We start from the raw sequence: 20253 nt of genomic DNA, 5'->3' as shown, positions 1-20253 counted from the left end.
TAGTTAAAAAAATTTTTTTTGTATGTCTTTAAGAGAGAGACAGAGAGTGAGCAGGGGAGGGTCAGAGAGGGAGACACAGAATCTGAAGCAGGCTCCAGACTCCGAGCTGTCAGCACAGAGTCCAACGCGGGGCTAGAACCCACAGACTGTGAGATCGTGACCTGAGCCGAAGTCTGACACTTAACCAACTGAGCCACCCAGGCGCCCCTCAATAAAGCAGTTTTAAAAGCAATCTGGGGAGGCGCCTGGGTGGCTCAGTCGGTTAAGCATCTGACTTCGGCTCAGGTCATGATCTCACGGTTCGTGGGTTCAAGCCCCGCATTGGGGTCTGTGCTGACAGCTAGCTCAGAGCCTGAAGCCTGTTTCCGATTCTATACCTCCCTCTCTCTCTGACCCTCCCCGGCTCACACTGTCTCTCTCTCTCCGTCTCGGAAATGAATAAAACATTGGAAAAAAAGCAATTTGGATTAAAAAATCAAAGGTCAGAACTGGTGAGTTATGTAAGCTTAGCTGGTTGACTAATTATGATGAAGTGCACTGGTCCTGAAGAGGGCTACGGAGGGGCTGGGGGAACAATGATAAAGGCAGAAAAAGTCACCCAATAACTTGTTCATCTTCCTTCGCATTGTGATACACCCCTGAATGTTTAATGCTGTGAGCTACAAGGAAATCCAGAAGACACGAGCGGAAGGGAGCTCCTCAGAAGGGCAACTGGTTTGGCATAAAGAGATGGGCACAGCTTTTGAAAATGGATGCTCAATTCACATATGGAAGAAAGAAAATTAGATTAAACAGGAAACACTTGGCATAAAGAAGCAGTAAGGGAAAAGAAGTCTAAAGAGAAAACAGGAGAGGGGAGAAGCTGAAAGCAGCGGCTTTTTTCTCCTTCTTCGTAAACACAGACCTTAGCAGCAGTGCACTGGCTACCAGGGTGGTTTCTAGGCTGGTGACACCCCCTAACCAAACACTGTACACTGGTTTTTTAATAAGAAGAAAAGGAAGAGGCTGTTAGCATTTATTATGCTTGTCAAAGCACTACTACTAGCCCTCACAGAGCATTTACTCTGTGTCATGTGCCGTCCTTCGCACTTCAGTAGTCATCCTCTCCATTTCAGTGTTGAGGAGACTACGCCTCAGAAAGGTTAAGGAAATGTCCCAAGGTCATACAGTTAAAGAATGAGAGTCGGTATCAGAATCGATGACTCTAATGTCCTTAACATTTATACTTGGAGGCAGTTTAACACACACACACGGGGGCCTGGCTGGCCTAGTCAGTGGAGTGTACAGCTCTTCATCTTGGGGTCATGAGTTCGAGACCTACATTGGGTGTGGAGCCTACTTAAAAATATGTAGATACAAGGGCGCCTGGGTGGCTCAGTTGGTTAAGCATCCAACTTCAGCTCAGGTCATGTATCTCGCAGTCTGTGAGTTCGAGCCCCACGTCGGGTTCTGTGCTGACAGCGTGGAGCCTGGAGCCTGCTTCAGAATCTTGTCTCCTTCTCTCTCTGCCCCTCCTCCACTCATTCTCTCTCATCCTCTCTCCCAGTGTCTCAATGAATGTTAAAAAATTCTTAAAAATAGAGAGATATAAATTAAAGAAACAAAAAAACCCACACAGTTGTATATTTACTTGGCAGTGGGAAGAAACAATAGAAATCCACTATTTACTGTCTTGTCCTAAGAAACCAGATGTTTCTACAGTTCAAATGTTTTTGCTAAATAACATTAGCTTTTGAACTTCCAGAATAAGTGTCTGAGAATGGCACAATCTTTGTCTGTGATCTCTTTTTGGGTTATGCCTTAGAAATATCACCCAAACATGAAGTGTTTCCTTATATGTAAAACGTTGAGTAATAGCTCCTATACTGACCTCACAGGATCATTACATACACGTGACTTGTTATCTATTAAAGGATGTTGTATGAAGACAATGAACAGAGTCAGAGTCTCAAATCTGCCCCTTAACTGCCATATGGGTCTAGGTGTTACTAATTTCTGTATTTGTAAAATGCAGACACCACATATAGAAATACCGGAAGGATATGGGGCACCTAGGTGGCTCAGTCGGTTAAGCGTCTGACTCTTGATTTTGGCTCAGGTGATGAGCCCATGTGCTGGGCAAGGAGCCTACTTAAGATTCTCACTCTCCCCGTCCCTCCCTGACTCGTGTGCACGCTTTCTTCCAGATTAGCCTGGAAATTCATCCTGACAAAAGGTAAAGGCTTCAAGAAGACAGGACTTGAGCTGTGCTTTTTAAAATTTTATTATTTTTATTTGGGAGGGGAGGGGAGGAGGGACTGAGAAATCAGGAGACAGATTCCGAAGCAGGCTCCTTGCTTCCTTTGGAAGCAGACAGAGACCAAGGCAAGGTTCGAACTCCCAAACCGTGAGCGGAAATCAAGAGTCAGATGCTTAACCAACGGAACCACCCAGGCGCCCCTTGAGCTGTGCTTTAAAGCAGGGCTTTCCAAACAGCAACCTATGGAGATTTAGCCCACATACAATTTGTTTTTCCATTGTGATGATCTATAGTGGGTTTTTTTCATTCTTCTTCTTTCCTCCAAACTTGGGAGCTTTCACGTAAGACTCCCAATTTTGGAGTGTCATGACCACTGCAGCGCTAGGCCTGTATGCACATTAGCAACAAGGGCAAGAGCTGAGAGGCAGCTGCCCCATGGCCACTGCATAAATCTCAGCGAAACACCCAGAGTTCACTCACTTCACCTCTGCGACTCCGTGGGCAGTGAACGTGCCGTTCGTGTTTTTGGAAATGGGCAAGGCAGCCCACACAGCAGAATAAGGCACAAAGGTGAAGATGAGTGGCGCGGTCACGGGGCGAGAGAACTGCTTGGCAAAGGAGAAAAGCATGCTCCCGAGGCCAAGACACATACCTGAAACTAGAAGCGTTGGGGGAGAGACTGGCACACCCATCTCAATAAACAAAACAAATTCTGTGCTGCTGCGGGGTCAGGAACGCCACCTTCACACACAAAAGGGAACATAGTCGTTTTCCTTCCACTGAGTTATCTTCATTTTGGCATATTTAAAAACTAACACAAACTGCATTTCAAAATTCACATAAAATAGTAATACATTAAAAATTTATTATAAATATGGGGCGCCTGGGTGGCTTAGTCGGTTAAGCGTCCGACTTTCGCTTAGGTCATGATCTCGCGGTTCGTGGGTTCGAGCCCCACGTCAGGCTCTGTGCTGACAGCCAGCTCAGAGCCTGGAGCCTGTTTCAGATTCTGTATCTCCCTCTCTCTGATCCTCCCCTGCTCATGCTGTCTCTCTTTCTCTCTCACAAATAAATAAAAACATTTAAAAATAAATAAACATAAATAAATAAAAATTTATTATAAATAAAAAGAAATATAATTTGTATTGTGTAATTAAAACTGACTTGCTTTTACTGAACCCCATTACACAGCACTGGTAGTAAGAGGTGCGGCTACCTGTTTTTTCCTAGTCAGGTTTGTACCTTAGTACAACTTAGTACTAAGGCTTAGTGCACCCCAAGAACTCTTATCCTGGATTCAGCTCTTCCATTGGACTTAACAGTATCCCATTGCTCATTTTCACAATCAATGCCCCAAATAGCCCATCATGTTCAAAGGGGTCCATGAAAAGAAGAGCCCTAGGTTAGCCTGGAAATTCATCCTGACAGAGGTAAAGAAGTTCTTCTAGACAGTTTTTGCTTAGAGGGCCACAGTTCAAATTAACAAAATGTGCCTCAAGATACAGAAGGGGAAGAAGCACCACTCCAGCAATTCTGTGTATTCACTTCAAGAAATACTCCGCAAAACCGCAGGCTCAGGGCCTAGTGTCCATTAGCCCTACTTTCTGTTAAACACCCAGAGGACCAAAAAAATACAGTGCTGAGAACACTTTGGAAGCTCACGGACAATCTCTTCACGTTAGGTCAAATGGAGCATGCTGTAATGGTATCTGGCACCACCCAGTGGCAATCTTTTCTCCCGTGTGTGTGAATAAACAGCAACTTTGCAAATTCTTGTGGTAGCAATAAATACCTCAGTCAATGAACAGAGAATAGAATAATGCTGCAAATCAAACAGAAGCAGTTTCATTAAGTTGCCTACTTTGAGAAGTTCCGATCATTTTTAACATGGTTTTTCCCACAACAAAAACTTAGGTAATCAGAAAAACACAAGAAATGTAACACAGTTCTTTTCTTCTCCAGCTGTATACATATATGAGCTTCAAAATAAAATCACATGTTGGAAGGGCCCATTTTTTAATTTAAAACATTTAGTGTTTATTCATTTTTTTTTGAGAGAGAAACAGAGTGAGAGTAGGGGTGGGGCAGAAAGAGAGGGAGACACAAAATCTGAAGCAGGCTCCAGGCTCTGAGCTGTCAGCACAGAGCCTGACACAAGGCTCAAACCCGTGAACCATGAGATGATCTGAGCTGAAGTCAGACACTTAACTGACTGAGCCACCCAGGTGACCTTGCAAGGGCTCATTTGTAAGGATACTGACTTTTTCTTATGAGAAAATAGGAAAGTGTCCCTCCATTAGTGCTATACAATAGTGAGAAAGAGAGAAAATCAGGACTCTTTCTAGAGAAGTCTTCCAACTGTTACAACTATATTTATTTCTTCTAAGAAAACCGAGGGGCATACAGGATGGCTCTGTCCCACGGGAATCTAAAACAAAACCTCTCTTAATGTATATATAGGAAATATATGTGTTAACCAATTTGAAAAAAAGCAAATTCCTGGTTGTAGGATTTATTATTAATATTATTTTATTATTGATAAAATTATTTTTTTTCAAACTGAATTCGATAAAACTATGGAAGGTTCAGAGTGCCTCGGGCTGCTGCTGACATCACTGGTCCCTCTGGGGACCAGGCAGGACGTTTCACTAGGAGGGTAGGAGGCACCTGCGACCACCGCAGGGGACTAAGAGAGGAGAAGTCATACTAGTCACCTGAAGAATTCTTTAAAGTCTGAATATTTGGGTAACATGGACCAACACTGCACCTTAATGTTCTGTTTCCGAAAGTCACACTTTAATTTAAAAAGTTCTGTTCCAGGGGTGCCTGGGTGGCTTAGTCGGTTAAGCATCTGACTTTGGCTCAGGTCAGGATCTCACGGTGCATGGGCTCGAGCCCCACATCAGGCTCTGTGCTGTCAGTGCAGAGCCCGCTTCGGATCTCCTGTCTCTCTCTGTTCCTTCTCCGCTCGCAGTCTCTCTAGTTCAAAAATAAATAAACATCCAAAAAAAAAAAAAAGTTCTGTTCTGCAAATCTCCATATATATCAACAGATACTGAAGAATCTGTATCATGGTATCTTCTTAAAAAGAAGAGAAAAAAAAAACCAACAGTTCTTCATAGGAGGGGGTTTTGCTGTTTGTTTGGTATCTCAAATGTCAATGATCACAAAAACTTCTGGCTTCTCTTCATTATAGACCTGCATTGCTGAGTACGTTATTGCCTTGACTTCAGTTCCCTAAAGTTGGGGTTAGAGGAAAAAACAAACAGGAAAAAATGAAAATCTAAATCAGAATCAGTAACTCTAGCAATAACAGGCAGAAAGGCCAAATTTTACTATTATTCTGAAAAATTAAGAGCTCATGGGAAACAAGTAGTTATTTGTACAGCATTATACAGTCATCCGGTAAAAATGAGAAGCCACAGATGCACAGGGAAGGAGCCCTGATTGGGAGGTAAGAGATGGGGCTCTAATCCTGCCTTTGTTTCCCCCTTGAAATGGAGGCTCCCTTAACCTCTCCAGCACCCGCTTTATCATTTACCAAGTGGACTGGATCAAGGAGCGTGAAGCTTTCCTACGGTCTGGCTCAGGGCTCCTTCTCAAGACTTCCTCCTTCCGGTCTAATCTGGGCCCTAAGAGCACAGACTCTTCTCTCCTCCTCAGCTGCCAACTCGCTTTACCTCCTGGGGTTCTCTCTCCACAAGTCTGACACATGACAATCCCCCTCGCCTGCCCTGGTTTAGAACCACAGGATCAGATGCTCTCTTAGTTCCTTCCCATTCTAGAAAAGAATCCACAATAATTCTGTGCAGCACAAAACATGTCAGGCAATAGGCGACTGGCATTTGCTAGCTCTATGGCACAAAAGAAATCTAAAGATTTCGCAGACAGATCTGAATGACAACCACCTTTGTTTTTCTTTCCCTCCGCCATCATCACCTGGTGAAACCACAACCAAATTCAACTTTCTGCCTACGGCAGCACGCACCATACTAAGTGGTGTCACTGTAAATCACATCCACAATCTCAAAAGGGTACTCAGCACTCACTAGTCACCCTACAATTGCCACTAAATTCACCTGCCCACTCTCTGAAACAATTACTTTCCATCTTTGCCTCTAGGATTCCTCCCTCATTCTCACCCTCAGACCACGCCTCCTGGAGAAAACAAGAGCAATCAGTAAGAACTGGCTTCTCCTCTCCATCTACGCTCACATTCGCCTTTCCTCCTATTACAAAGAAAGCCTGTCCCTGCGCCCATCAGAGGGTCAGCTCCTGTACCTGAGCACTCCACCCCATACCCCACTTTACCAACTTCAGATCTTTGTTCTGAAATTACTCTCTCTCCCTCCAACATGATCAATTTGCCCAGAGTTCCTAGATCACTTCCACACAGCATACATGGGTGCCACAAAACCTCACAGTTAAGACAAAAGAGAAAAATAAAACCAAACTTCTCCCTTTCCAGCCACATTCGCCCTGGCCAGTACTCTTCTATGCATTTGCTCCCCTCTTCTGACAACCCTTCAAAAGAACCGTCTCAATATACTGCCTCCACTTTCCTATCTTTCATTCTCTCTTTGACCCGTACATCTTTCCAATGAAGAGGAAACCCATGGTCAATTCTCAGTCCTCATCTTACTCAACCTCTGGGCAGTCTCAAGGTCATTAGACAGCTGGCTTTTAGGCATGCCCTGTTCTTTTGCTCCCTTGCATGAGGCTCTCCTTCTCTTTTCCTTTTTGGCTCTGTCTCTTCCACACTTAGTGCCCCAGGGCTCAGTCCCCTCTATATTCTCATCTATCCTCCCGGCCTTCGTAATCTCATCTAGCCCGATGGCTATAAATATCCTCTGTTCAGTGGTGGCTCCCAGATTTATATTTCCAGAGATACCTATCTTCTGAACAAGTCATTCTACAGACCAATGCCTACTATGGGACATCTCCATTTAGATGTCTAATCTATACCTCACACGTAAGATGTTCAAAAGAAAATTCCGTGTGTCATTTGTATTGTAATTCACACAACCCCTCTAGTGGTTTCTCTCTTTTTAAGCTTCTCTCCTGAGGTTCCCTCACCAGGCTTCATTTCATTACGTTGTGCTGGAAGAAATGATACTGCAGCTACTGGAAGCAACCAGAACTTCCCAGTCACCCTCGACTAACTTGCGTCTCTTTGGCCTAAACACAGGGCTCAGCCAACTGCAAATCATGGGCCAAATTCAGGCTGCCACCTGGTTCTGTATAGTCCTACTGCCTAAGGATGGTTTTTACATGCCTAATGGTTGGGGTGGGGGGAGACACCAAAAAAGATTATCTCATGACATTTGAAAATGATATGAAATCTAAATTTCAATGTCCATGAAGCTTTACTGGGACACACCCACACTCATCTGGTTCTGCCTGGCCTGTAGCAGCAGCGGTGCTATAACAAAGGAGCCAAATATTGCTCTTCTGTCAACTGTGGTTCCACAAAGCTTCAAACCTTACCTCGCCCTTTACAGAGAACATGTGCCTGCCCCCTATTCCTATATACAGATCCTACAGGTTGGCAAATCCAGAATCTGGAGAAGTACAGAAAGTAGAAGGTACTTTAAAGAGCATCCAGTCCAACACCTTCACTACAGGGAGAGATACATACAGAAGCTTGAAAAGGCAAAGGGACTTTTAAATCACAAAAATCTGTAACACACCTGACCCTGGAACCCAAGTGCTGTCTCCCTATTCCCTGTCCACCAAATCAGATGTGTGGAGTCAGTGCTTAAACATAACATGGTCAGGGAAGCCTGAGGAAAACTTACCGCTTCACACCAATTTAGAAGAACTCGCTAAAGTATACTGGCATATACTGACTTTACAGTACGGAAGTAGAGAATGTTTTTAATGGCTGTATTTAAACATACCTGAGGGTGCTTGGACAATGAAAATTCTTCTCCCCACCTTGAGAAGGAAAATTAAAACATGATTTAGACTTCCAGGATTTAGTATCTGTTCTCCCCTCCCCCCTTTTTTAATGTTTTTATTTATTTCTGAGAGAGAGACAGCATGAGCAGGGGAGGGTCAGAGAGAGAGGGAGACACAGAATCTGAAACAGACTCTAGGCTCTGAGCTAGTTGTCAGCACAGACCCCAATGCAGGACTCGAACTCACAAACCGTGAGATCATGACCTGAGCCGAAGTCGGCCACTCAACCGACTGAGCCACCCAGGCGCCCCTTCTCCCTTTACACATTTTAAAATAAACCTTATCAATGTGGTTAAGATACGAGGAGGCCAAGAGATGGGAGGGGAAAGGGACCTTTAAATTTCAGTTTGAGAGGCCCCTGCGTGGCTTAGTCGGTTAAGTGTCCAACTTCAGCTCAGGTGATGATCTTGCAGTTCATGAGCTCGAGCCCCACATTGGGCTTTGTGCTGACAGAGCGGAGCATGGAGCCTGGAGCCTGTCTGGAGTTCTGTGTCTCCCTCTCTGCCCCTGTGTCTCCCTCTATGCCCCTCCCCCACTCATGCACATGCACTCTCTTCCTCAAAAATAAACATTAAAAAATGCTTTCAATAAATAAATAAATTTCCATTTGATTGCCAGTAAATGGAGATGTTGAAGGACTTATGTGCTATAGCTATTTCAATAAGGCTGATGGATGCTGTAATTAAAAAAAAAAGTGCCCTAGTACAGAGCACGTGCAGCAGATTCTCAATAAACAGTTTAATGACTGTTTCATAATACAGCAGCATGTTCAAAATTTTCTCTGTACTCAAGGCTATACAATGAATTAAATACTATCTCCCATTAGAGAAAGTAGGCCTGAGTATCACAGACGCAAAATACTACACTCTGTAGTATGGTCTTAAATTGGTTTGCATTTTATAACTTTTCAGAAAATGTCCATGGTCTGTATATAGATAGAAGGCCCTAAAAGGGGACTCTCCCAGAACTTGGGTTAAGCATCTTCTCTCCCTTCAATATGAATATGGCTAAAGATTACAGTTGGAGAAGCAGTAGTGGTAGTAAAAAGAACAAAGTTTTAAAATTCTGTACAGCCATTTATTAGGAAAGTATCCTTGGATAAGCCTGATTCCTTACCCATTTAAAAAAAAAAAAAAAGAAAGGAGGAGGAATGGAAGATCTCACTTTACAAAAAGAAATGAATCAAATTCAACATGAAGTGGATAAAATAGGTTTTACATAGAAATAACCTAAAAGAAGGGAGCCTGGATGGCTCAGCCAGTTGAGCGTACAACTCTTGATTTCAGCTCAGCTCACGATCACAGGGTTGTGGCATTGAGCACTGCATAGGAATCCACAATGAGCATGGAGCCTGCTTAAAATTGTCTCTCTCTCTCTGCCCCTCTACCCTGTTCGCACTCTCACTCTCTAAAAATAAAATAGGGGCCCCTGGGTGGCTCAGTCAGTTAAGCGTCTGACTTCGGCTCAGGTCATGATCTCACAGTTCGTGGGTTTGAGCCCCGCGTCGGGCTCTGTGCTGACAGCCAGCTCAGAGCCTGGAGCCTGTTTCAGAGTCTGTATCTCCCTCTCTCTCTGACCCTCCAGTGCTCTCTCTCAGAAATAAATAAAAAACATTAAAATTTTTTTAAAAAATAAAAAAAAATCTTTAAAAAAAGACAACCACAAGCAGGGGCGCCTGGATGGCTCAGTCAGTAAAGTATCTGATTTCAGCTCAGGTCATGATCTCACAGTTCATGGGTTCAAGTCCTGCATCAGGCTCTGCTGTGCTGACAGCTCAGAGCCTGGAGCCTGCTTCAGATTCTGTGCCGCCCTCTCTCTCTCTCTCTGTCCCTCCCATGCTTGCACTCTTTCTCTCTCAAAAATAAGTAAACATTTTTAAAAATCAGTAAATTGGGAATCAGAATTAACTTTAAGGAACCAAAATTAACTTTGTTCTGCTAAATTTCTGGTCTTCCAAAATTGAGGACCAAAGTCCTCACTCCTAGGGGTCATGAAGCTTAACCTGCAGGGACCCACTGGGATCCAATGGGACCTCTGAGTTAACATTTCTGTCTTCCTGCCCACTAGGTTTAGTGAAGAATATAATTTCAACATCTTTCATGACTTGCTACTTAAAAGATTTTCAAAACGTACCCAATTGATCGTACTTTGAAATTTCTTTGATCAATATGAAGTACCTTTACTTCCTAAAGAGGAAAAGAAAATTTAATTAAAAAAAAATGTTCATAACAGACCATCTACTAAAACATGTCTAACAACTGTCAAAATACCCTGTTGTACACCAGAAACTGACATAATATTGTATGTCAGCTATAATTTACAAAAGTATGTCTAGGTTGTCCCCTTTCCTAGAAAATAACAGTGTACAACTTCCCTGAAGCAAAGAAAACTAAAATGTTAACTAAAGTGGAACACCAAACTAATTATATTTCAAGGAAATAAGGTTTTTTTATATAGTCAAGGGAAATGTTGTTGAAAAATGTACACTCTCAAAACAGGAATCAAGAACTTTCGCTGTAAAACAGAATAGGATGATACAGGATTTCAATCATTCTCGCCCCATTTTTAACTAACACTGTAGGCTCTTGAACTCGGCAGGACAAGGGACGAGCTGGAAGAGCGTAGGTAGCGGAGCTGGGAGAAGAGAAGGAAGGAGAGAATGGGGTGAGGAGGAGAGGTGTTGTGTGTGCGGTAACAATGATGCTGGACATGGGTTCCCTTCGAGAGGCTGATGGCAACAAGCAATCTCCATTTGGCTTTTCCTTGTTCATGTTAAGGAAAACTGACAGCAATTTTTAAATTTAGGCCAACATGGCAGAGCTGCTAAATTTCATATGGGACAAAGGGACATATGGATGGACATAAATATAGCTCAAACTTGGGAGACATAAAAAGTGTGGGTGAAGACAGCAGGTGCATTCTTATCACACAATCCTGATTAGTGACAAGTATACGGTAAGAGATCTAAATATTACAAGACGCATATACTAGTCAAAGGCAGGTTAACCAAGAAGTCCCTGTTTTCTGCAAATCAGTATCATCTTATGTATCTGTATGGCTTGGTTATGCATCACACATTCTATTCTCAATCACTTGTTCTTTTAAAATCTGAACTAGAGGGGCACCTGGGTGGCTCAGTCGGTTAAGTGTCCGGCTTTGGCTCAGGTCATGATCCCACGGTTCGTGGGTTCGTGGGTTTGAGCCCCACGTCAGACTCTGTGCTGACAGCTCAGAGCCTGGAACCTGCTTCAGATTCTGTGTCTCCCTCTCTCTCTGACCCTCCCCTGCTCATGCTGTCTCTCTCTTTCAAAAAAAAATAAAACATTTTAAAAACTTTTTTAAAAAATCTGAACTAGAACCTGTTTGTTCAGTAAAAAAAAACTCTTGCTTACCCGGGGTATGAAGAACTCGTCGGCACTGAACTTATAAAGCCACTCATCCAAAAAGTGAAACAGAAGAGACTGTAGGTCATCTCCTACACAGGGTCAAGAAGAACCATGATAGTATGATGTTTAATGAGTCTCCTCTCTAAAAACTTGTTTGGATTTAAGAGTGTAATGAATTTCTTAGGCTAGCCGAAAGAGGAAGAACAGGCTGATCATTTGGTTGTTCTTACTGTGAAAATGTACTGCAATCATGGAGAACATTGAACATTTGCATAACAATTTCTTCCCTGAGAACAAATTGGTTACCTTGGGTTTCTACTTCCAGTGTTTGGAGGGGCTCCACAGTCCCAGTATCTGTCATGTAACCAAACATGGCCATTGCACATTGCTCAAATGCTTCCTCCAGGGTCTCTCCCCATGCATGTAACCTAAAGAAATACATTCATGCCCTGTGTAATAAAATCACAGCAAGAGAGAAAACTTGACAGCAAAGTCAAAATAAAATTAACATGAAAAATATAAAACCAACGGTGTCAATCAATGTAATGGCACATTACATATATAAAGGGTTCTTTTAAACCATCATTTTCACATGTTAAAGGAACCAAAATAGGAGGAGAGAATTAAAATTAGGGACATCAAGGGGCGTCTAGGTGGCTCAGTTAGTTAAGCGTCCAAGTCTTATTCTCGGCTCAGGTCATGATCTCACAGTTCATGGGTCTGAGCCCCACGTCGGGCTCTGTGCCAACAGAGAGGATTCTCCCTCTCCCTCACTCTCTGACCCTCCCGGGTTGTGTGTGCATCTATGTGCGCACACTCTCTCTTTTTCTCTCACAAAATAAATAAACTTTAAAAAATAAATAAATAATAAAATAAAATTAGGGACATCGAGATTAAAACATCAGATTTCCTATTAACAACATGATTTCAAAGACCTAAATTGCAGGTATACTCACTGGACATCTGCTGTATGATCCAAATCTAAGAGAGAGAGGGAAAAATGCATAGGTCATTGAACTTGACCACTGAACTTGCAAATCACAAGAAACTCTAGTTCATTAAGAATATTATCCTTCTGTGGTGCCTGGGTGGCTCAGTCGGTTAAGCGTTTGACTTTGGCTCAGGTCGTGATTTCGCGGTTCAGGAGTTCAAGCCCCCTTCAGGCTCACTGCTGTCAGCACAGGTATGCTTCAGATTCTCTCTCTGCCCTCCCCCTGCTTGCTCTAACAAAAATAAATAAAATATTGAAAAAAAATTCCTGGGTAGCTCAGTTGGTTAAGCGTCCAACTTCAGCTCAGGTCATAATCTCACAGTTTGCGGAGTTTGAGCCCCGTGGTGGGCTCTCTACTGTCAGCATGGAGCCCGCTTCAGATCCTGTCTCCCTCTCTGTAACCCTAAATTCGTGCTTTCTCTCTCTCTCAAAAGTAAACAAACATTAAAAATATTTTTTTTTAAAAAAGGTAAACTCAACACTACGTTTAGGAGCTTCTTCCTGCTATCCCCACAGGAATACCCGGAAAACAACACCGGCTACTACAGCAAACTTGCACTGGATCTGTTACCTCAAAATTTCAGTCTACTCTTCACTGGTATCATGACTTCTATCAATTCTTCCCACTTAGGATCATAGAATATTCAGGCTAAAGGAAGCCTTGTAGCCTATTTAATATAATTCCCTCACTTACAGGAAGAGGGCTGGCGGGGGGGGGAGGCGGGGCGCCTGGGTGGCTCAGTTGATTAAGCGTCCAGCTTCAGCTCAGGTCATGATCTTGCAATTTGTGCATTCTAGCCCCGCATCCGGCTCTGTGCTGACAGCTAGCTCAGAGCCTGGAGCCTGTTTCAGATTCTGTGTCTCCCTGTCTGCTCCTCCCCTGCTCATGCTATCTTTCTCTCTTTCTCAGAAATAAATAAAACATTAAAAAAAATTTATAAGGAAGAAAGCTGGGGTGCCTGTCAAGAGCACGCAACTTCTTGACCTTGGGGTTATGACTTTGAGCCCATGTTGGGTGTACAGATTACTTTTAAAATTTTTTTAAAAAAGAAGAAACCTGAAATCCAAAGAGATTGCGGGACTAGTTAAAGACTACTGTTGTTGAGGGGCAAAGCTGGGCCTAGAATTGAGACGTCCTAAGTGCCAGGGTAGTAGACTTTGCACCATAACATGTAGTCTTTTGGCAACACACCATATGCAAATTCTTCTCCAGTTCACTCAAATATATTCTTATGGACCTAATATGTTTCAGGTACCGAGGAGATGACCAGGTTAACAGGTTAACAGAAAATGACAGATATTAACCCTACAAAAATGAAAACATATGTCCAGAATGCTCACAGCAGTGGATTCCCCAAAATGAAAATCCGGATGTCAACTGATAACAGATAAACAAAGATACAATGCAATACTCCTCAGGGATAAAATGGTGTGACCTACTGGGGCGCCTGGGTGGCTCAGCTGCTTCAGAGTCCTACTCTTGGTTTCAGGTCAGTTCGTGATCTCATGGTTCATGGGTTCAAGCCCCGAAACAGGCTCTGCACTCAAAGGGAGGAGCCTTTTTAGGATTTTCTCTCTCCCTCTCTCTCTGTCCTCCCTCACTCCTCCACTTGCTCTCGCTCTCAAAAACTAATAAACATTTTTTAAAAATGGTGTGATCTACTGACTCACGCATTAACATGAATTTCAAAAACATTAAGTGAAAACTGGAGAACGCTCAGCATGTAATACTTCTATCTAAACCCTCTGCGCCAAGAGTAATCAAACTATAGCACAGCTGGACTTCTAGCAGCGTAAGCCTGGTGAGGATCACCCCGCCCAAATGCATTAGACTACCTGCCGGGGAAAGCTACACAGCCAAGAGAATTTACTGTTCATTCCAACCAAAACCTAACAATAGGTCCTTAACCTCCCATTCTTAAAGCATTTACTATAAAGGGCATTTATAAAAGGCTTACAACTGTGAATATTTATCTCTTACAACTCAGCAGGGTCCTTCTCAAGGACTCCAGAGCCATTCCTTTGAAATGTAATCAGCAGAAAGGACTCCCAGTCTCAGTGGGAGGATTCTAACTTCCATAACCGCCTGCTGCCAAATCCTGCAGCCTAATCGAATTTACATAGACTAACGGTTTGTAATTTACATCGACTAACGGTTTGTAATTTTTCACTTCTCTGACTCTAGGAGGCCCCTGCTCTCCCCCCTTCTCCATTCTCTCTTTTAAAGGCTCCATCACCTCTGTAAAATTTGGAATGGAGCTCAGTTCTTTCTCCTACTGTAGTTACTGAATAAAAGCCATTCACCACTTTAATGTCTGGCTGTGTTTATCTTTGATACTAAGTGAAGAAGCCAGGCATAAAAGAATCTATACCATGTGGATCCACTTGTGTGAAACTTTAAAAACAGGCAAAATTCAGCTCTGGTGATAGAAATCCAAACTGCCTCCAAGTAAGGACATGGGGTGGGGGGAGGGGGGCTTACAGGAAAAAAGGAAAAGGGAACTTTCTAGAGTGATAGAAATGTTCTATAACCTGACTGGAGTGTTGGTTACAATCCAATGTGTAGTGCACTCCAGTGATAAGCAGATGTATGTATCTGTTTATCAAAACGCATTGGACTTTACACTTAAGATCTGAGCACTGCTAGTATATGTAAATTATACCTCCATTTTAAAAAACAATTTAAAAAGAACAATGACAGATTGCTATAGGGTAGTAGTTCTCAAAGTTTTGGTCTTAGGAACCCTTTACTCAAATATTATTGAAGACTCCAAAGAGGTTTGACTTATATGGGTGGTATCTGTCAATGTTAACCATACTAGAAATTTTAACTGAAAAAACGTTTAAATACTAATTCATTTAAAAATAACAACAAAATTGGGGCACATGGCTTGCTCAGTCAGTAAAACATGTGACTCTTGATCTTAGGATTTGAGTTCTAGCTCAACACTGGGTGTAGAGATTAAAAAAATAAAATAAAATAAAATAAAATAAAATATAAAATAAAATAAAATCTTTAGAAAATAGTAATAATAAATAAAAAAGTAAACCCATTTCATTTCACATAAATTACATACCTTTATGAAAAAAACATATTTCCCCCAAACTTTAATGAGAAGAGTGGCACTGTTTATGCAAGTATTTTTAAAGTCTGACTTTCAATGTGTTGCACTATATTGATTTCATTGAAGTATATACATAAAATCAACCTCACAGATAGGCAGGAGGAAAAGAGAGGAGTATCTTAAGAGCTTTTCAAAAAACTATATATAGTCTTCCTTGATGCTATACTAAAACTAGAAACATTCAAGCGGAATCTGAAGCTGTAACAACAAACTTTTCATACTCTATAACATTAAAATCCATAACTCTATCTTGTGCTTAGAATGGATCTTATCTGTGCCTGATTGTGTAACACGAAAGCATTGGTCTTTTGAAAAAATATTAGTTCATTGATTTATACAAGTAATGTTGACACATTTAATTATATAAAATGAAATCACATATATACATATATTTGTTAATATCACCACCAATATCATCAGAAAGATCTTTTAATACTGGGAAACTGCCAAGTTCATGAGGCCAGATGCAAAGTTTCCAAAATTCGAATTTCACTCAAATACTTGAGTTTTATCATTGCCAGGAAATACTGTGTTGTTTTCCTTGAAGTATTTTAAATAAATTATCCGCCAAATACCTCTACCTGAATAACAACACTATGGTCTTTCAGTCATTTTTTGGAGGAAAAAGAAAGGGGTAGGGGAGTCTTCCATGAAAAACAAAAACAAAACAAAAAATCCAGCTCACAACTCAACTACACAGGTTCTTTTTCTCAAGGTAATCATCAATACCTTGACAAGAAGCAGAAACACTGTATGCACACTTCTCCTTTTGTTTCACAGAATATTAAAAAGACATGTACTCAGTGGTCAGGATTTAATAAGATTGATAGTCCTTACTGATTCATCAAGGACATCTTTATTCTTTTTTAATTTTTATTCTTTTTTTTTAGTAATAGACCTTTATTTTTAATTTTTTAAAATTTATTTTTGTAATTTACATCCAAGTTAGCATATAGTGCAACGATGATTTCAGGAGTAGATTTCTTAATGTCCCTTTCCCATTTAGCCCATCCCCCCTCCCAGAACCTCTCCAGTAACCCTCTGTTCTTCCTATTTAAGACTCTTATACTTTTGTCCCAAAATGATTTTTTCTTTTAATTTTAGGTACACAGTGGTAAGGAATAGTGATTACCAGTACAGTTTGGTGCTGCCTCGATATGTTCTAAGGGGACAGCAGGTGTACCTACCAATGCTTTTACACCATCAGCACAAATACCAACACAGTGAGAGAGCAAATATCTCAGTATTATTGCAAAAGTAGTTTTGACATCACAGATCCTCTGAAAGGGTCTGGGGAACCCCAGGGGTCCAAGGGCCACACTTTGAGAACTGAAACACAGGAGAGACTAGGAAATAAACTTAGCTTGCAGTGAATTCCCAAAGGAAACAAGACTTAACATTGTAACTGCCAAAAGACTAAGGGTGATCTGTACGTATTTGCTCATTCTCTTATTTCCAATTTTTGCTTAGTGCCTGATACACAACAGGTGTTCAATCATATTGCTGAATGAATCAAGAAGAGGACAACTACACTGAGTCTTAAAGGAAAAAACGGGGCTACAGGAAAAACTTGGGGGGAGATCAATAAAGCTGGGAGAAAATACAGACTAATCTCCATGGTATCAATTCAAAGGCTGTACAAAATGTTGCCAAGTAGAATCCAGTATGACCAAGTGGGATTTATACCTGGAATGCAAAGATTCCGTGATTAGGAAACAGATTAACGTAACTCATATAAATATATGATCCTCTCCATAGATACAATCGTGAAACATATCATAAAAATATTAACAGGATTTTTGAACAAAAAGTTTTTTTCTGTACAACAAATTAAAAGGTTAAACTATTAACCTAAACTCATTCTTTTTTTTTTTTTAATGTTTGTTTATTTTGAGAGACAGTGCAAGTGTACGAATGTACAGGGGGAGGGACAGAGAGAGAGAAGAGAAAGAATTCCAAGCAGGTTCCCAGCGCAGACCCCAACACAGCGCTGGATCCTACAGATGGTGAGATCATGATCTGAACCAAAATCAAGAGTCCGATGCTTAACCGATTGAGTCATGCAGGCGCCCCTTTTCTCTCATTCTTAATTGCTATATTTACTGAATGATTCTTTGGTATAATAAAAATACATACTTGGTCTTTGTCCCTGGTTTCTGGCAAAGCAACTAAAACCCTTGAATTTCTCTGAGTGATAAGAGTGTCTCATTATTCATTAATTATCCCCTTCTGTCCACACGTGAATCTATGCTACATCGGTGACTCAGGGTAGGGTCCCTAGATAGCCTCAGAATGGGGCAGTTACCAGGAAGATCGTGACTAAAGAGTGGGAACTTTCAGCCCCACCCTCTCACCACCAATGGCTGTGAGTGCCTGGCCTGCGGGAGGGTGGAGCAGGAGACTGAGTTATAGACTCTTAAAGAGATTTGGAGAACATTCCATTGGTGAGCTCATCCAAATGCTAGGACAAGACAAGGCCAGAGGTGGCAAGGAAGCTCCAGTTCCTCTCCCCATACCCTGCCCTATGCACGGCATCTGACTGGCTCTCCCTCAGTTGGATCCCCTATTATACACTGGTAAACCTAAGTAAAGCGTGTTTACCTGAGTTCTGTGAACTGTTCTAGCAAATTACTGAACTTGAGCCCGAGGAGATGTGGGAGGGGAATGCATGGGAACACCAGAATTTGCAACTGATTAGGCAGAAGTGTGGGTAGCCTGGGTACCCCATTTGGGGCTGCCATATGAGGTGGGGGCAGTCTTGTGGAACTGAGCCCTTAAACTGTGTTATGGGGCTGTTAAACTGGGGTCTGTGTTAATTCCAGGGAGTCAGTATCAGAACTGAATTGAATTGATTGACACCCAAGCTGGCATCAGAGAACTGAAAAACTGCTTGATGTTTCTCCAACTGGAGAAACCACACACTTGATGTCAGAAGTGGTGTTAGAGGAAAGAAAACACGGTTTTATGATGCATATGATAACACAGTAGAATACACAAAATTCAAAGCATGCGATGAAAGATCATTGCCCCAGAGTATCAGCTGAAAATTATACTATCAGGGAATGCCATAAGGAGGCAGGGTAAAAAATTAATTGTACAACTCAACAGCTCTCACAATTATAGTTAATGACAGAATAGGCAAGAGATGATATCATGGCAGAAAGATCATTTACATCAGAAACAAAAAAGATGTGGGGGGCTAGGCTGACTCAGTCAGTAGAGCATGTGACTCTTGATCTCAGGGTCATGAGTTTGAGCCCCACACTGGGTAAAGAGATTACTTTAAATAAAAAATAAATAAATAAAATAAATATAAGGATGGGCACCTGGGGAGCTCATTCAGTTAAGCGTCCGACTCTTGATTTCAGCTCAGGTCAAGATCTCCAGGTTGGTGGGATAGAGCCCCAGGTCAGGCTCTGCACTGACACCATGGAGCCTGCTTGGGATTCTCTCTCTCCCTCTCTACCCCACCCACATGTGCTTGTTCCCTCTCTCAAAATAAATAAACATTTTTTTAAAAAAGGAAAAGATAGGGTCACCTGGGTGGCTCAGTCGGTTAAGCAGTCAACTTCGGCTCAGGTCACGATCTCCCAGTTTGTGAGTTAAAGCCCTGCATTGGGCTCTGTGCTGACAGCTCAGAGCCTGGAGCCTGCTTTGTTTGGATTCTGTGTCTCCCTCTCTCTCTGCCCTCCCCCACTCATTCTGTCTCTCTTTGTCAAAAACAAATAAACAAACATTAAAAAGAAAACAAATTTCCACAACATTTTTGATGACATTCAAATTATAATAATAATTATAGTAGAACAAAACTGATGGCAAAAGCTAATAGTCTTAAACAAGTTTATTTTTTTCCTGGACATAATCTGTGGGTGCATTCTTCAACAGTTGCACCAAATCTCCCTTCATGAATTTATCGTAACTTAACGGCTCCCCTTGCCCATGTGACAAAGGGGACACTCAGAAGCTTACCATGTGTGTTGGGAGCCTTGTTTTCATCTTCTAGTTTCAGGAAGAAATTCTGCTGTGCTGATATGGCCCGTTGCGATTTTTCTAATTCTTCTGAGCATAGCTGTCCTGCAGGACAAAGTGCCCATGTAGTGAATCTGGCGGGCAGTGTGTGTCTTCAGCGCGTCTCTAACATTATTGCACAGTGTCCACAGATGCCTCACCGTGCAACCCGGTCGCAAAATAATCCAACTACCTTGCCTTAAAATTGCAGCATTTGAAGTCCTCTCTGGTCTTCTTCTCTTGTTTTGACATAATGCGCATGCACTGGCGATGAAAAAAAAAGTCTTGGCATGTCAATGCAGGTAGTCCTCAAGAGGCTTCACTGGGGCTGTCCCTGGGATTTGCTGCATGTGGCTATGGTGGCCGTGTTCGTGTCCAATGCAGCTGTGGTCTGTGATGAGTTCTGCACACTGCCAAAGCCACGTGGACAGCATGTAAACAAACGGGCGGGCTCTGTCCAATAAATCACAGTTATGGGTAAATTTCATATAATTTTCATGTGTCGTGTCATATTCTTTTTTTGTTCTTTTTTAACAAATGGGG

General features: G+C 42.0%; 1 protein-coding gene across 2 annotated transcripts; it reads right to left on the bottom strand.

The window, feature by feature from the left end:
* Positions 1-2891: 2891 nt before the first annotated feature.
* ZBTB8OS (zinc finger and BTB domain containing 8 opposite strand) lies at positions 2892-13256 on the bottom strand. 2 transcript variants are annotated; one of them, XM_077763512.1, is made up of 6 exons: positions 12543-13256; positions 11893-12014; positions 11593-11675; positions 10334-10386; positions 8140-8176; positions 2892-5476 (listed from the first exon to the last, which is right to left on the bottom strand). In XM_077763512.1, exons 1-6 carry the CDS (start codon positions 12590-12592, stop codon positions 5390-5392), a joined length of 432 nt encoding a protein of 143 aa, XP_077619638.1. In that variant the 5' UTR covers positions 12593-13256; the 3' UTR covers positions 2892-5389. The 2 variants fall into 2 exon arrangements, with proteins under 2 accessions (XP_077619638.1, XP_077619640.1); XM_077763514.1 differs by lacking the exons at positions 10334-10386; positions 12543-13256 and having other exon boundaries at positions 5335-5476; positions 11893-12028.
* Positions 13257-20253: the final 6997 nt, after the last annotated feature.

Source organism: Crocuta crocuta, unplaced genomic scaffold (genome assembly GCF_008692635.1).
Source record: "Crocuta crocuta isolate KB4526 unplaced genomic scaffold, BGI_CrCroc_1.0 scaffold214, whole genome shotgun sequence".
Lineage (NCBI taxonomy): Eukaryota > Metazoa > Chordata > Mammalia > Carnivora > Hyaenidae > Crocuta > Crocuta crocuta.
This window is presented reverse-complemented; position numbering and strand designations above follow the sequence as displayed.

What these genes read in the sequence shown, in the direction of transcription:
- ZBTB8OS (XM_077763512.1), bottom strand. Translation starts at nt 12,592, where the DNA reads ATGCATTTTTCCCTCTCTCTCTTAGATTTGGATCATACAGCAGATGTC. An exon ending in ACTGGAAGTAGAAACCCAAG is followed by an intron (nt 11,676 to 11,892) that starts GTAACCAATTTG and finishes GACCCTGTGTAG; the next exon opens with GAGATGACCTACAGTCTCTT. An exon ending in TTCAAAGTACGATCAATTGG is followed by an intron (nt 8,177 to 10,333) that starts GTACGTTTTGAA and finishes TTCCTTCTCAAG; the next exon opens with GTGGGGAGAAGAATTTTCAT.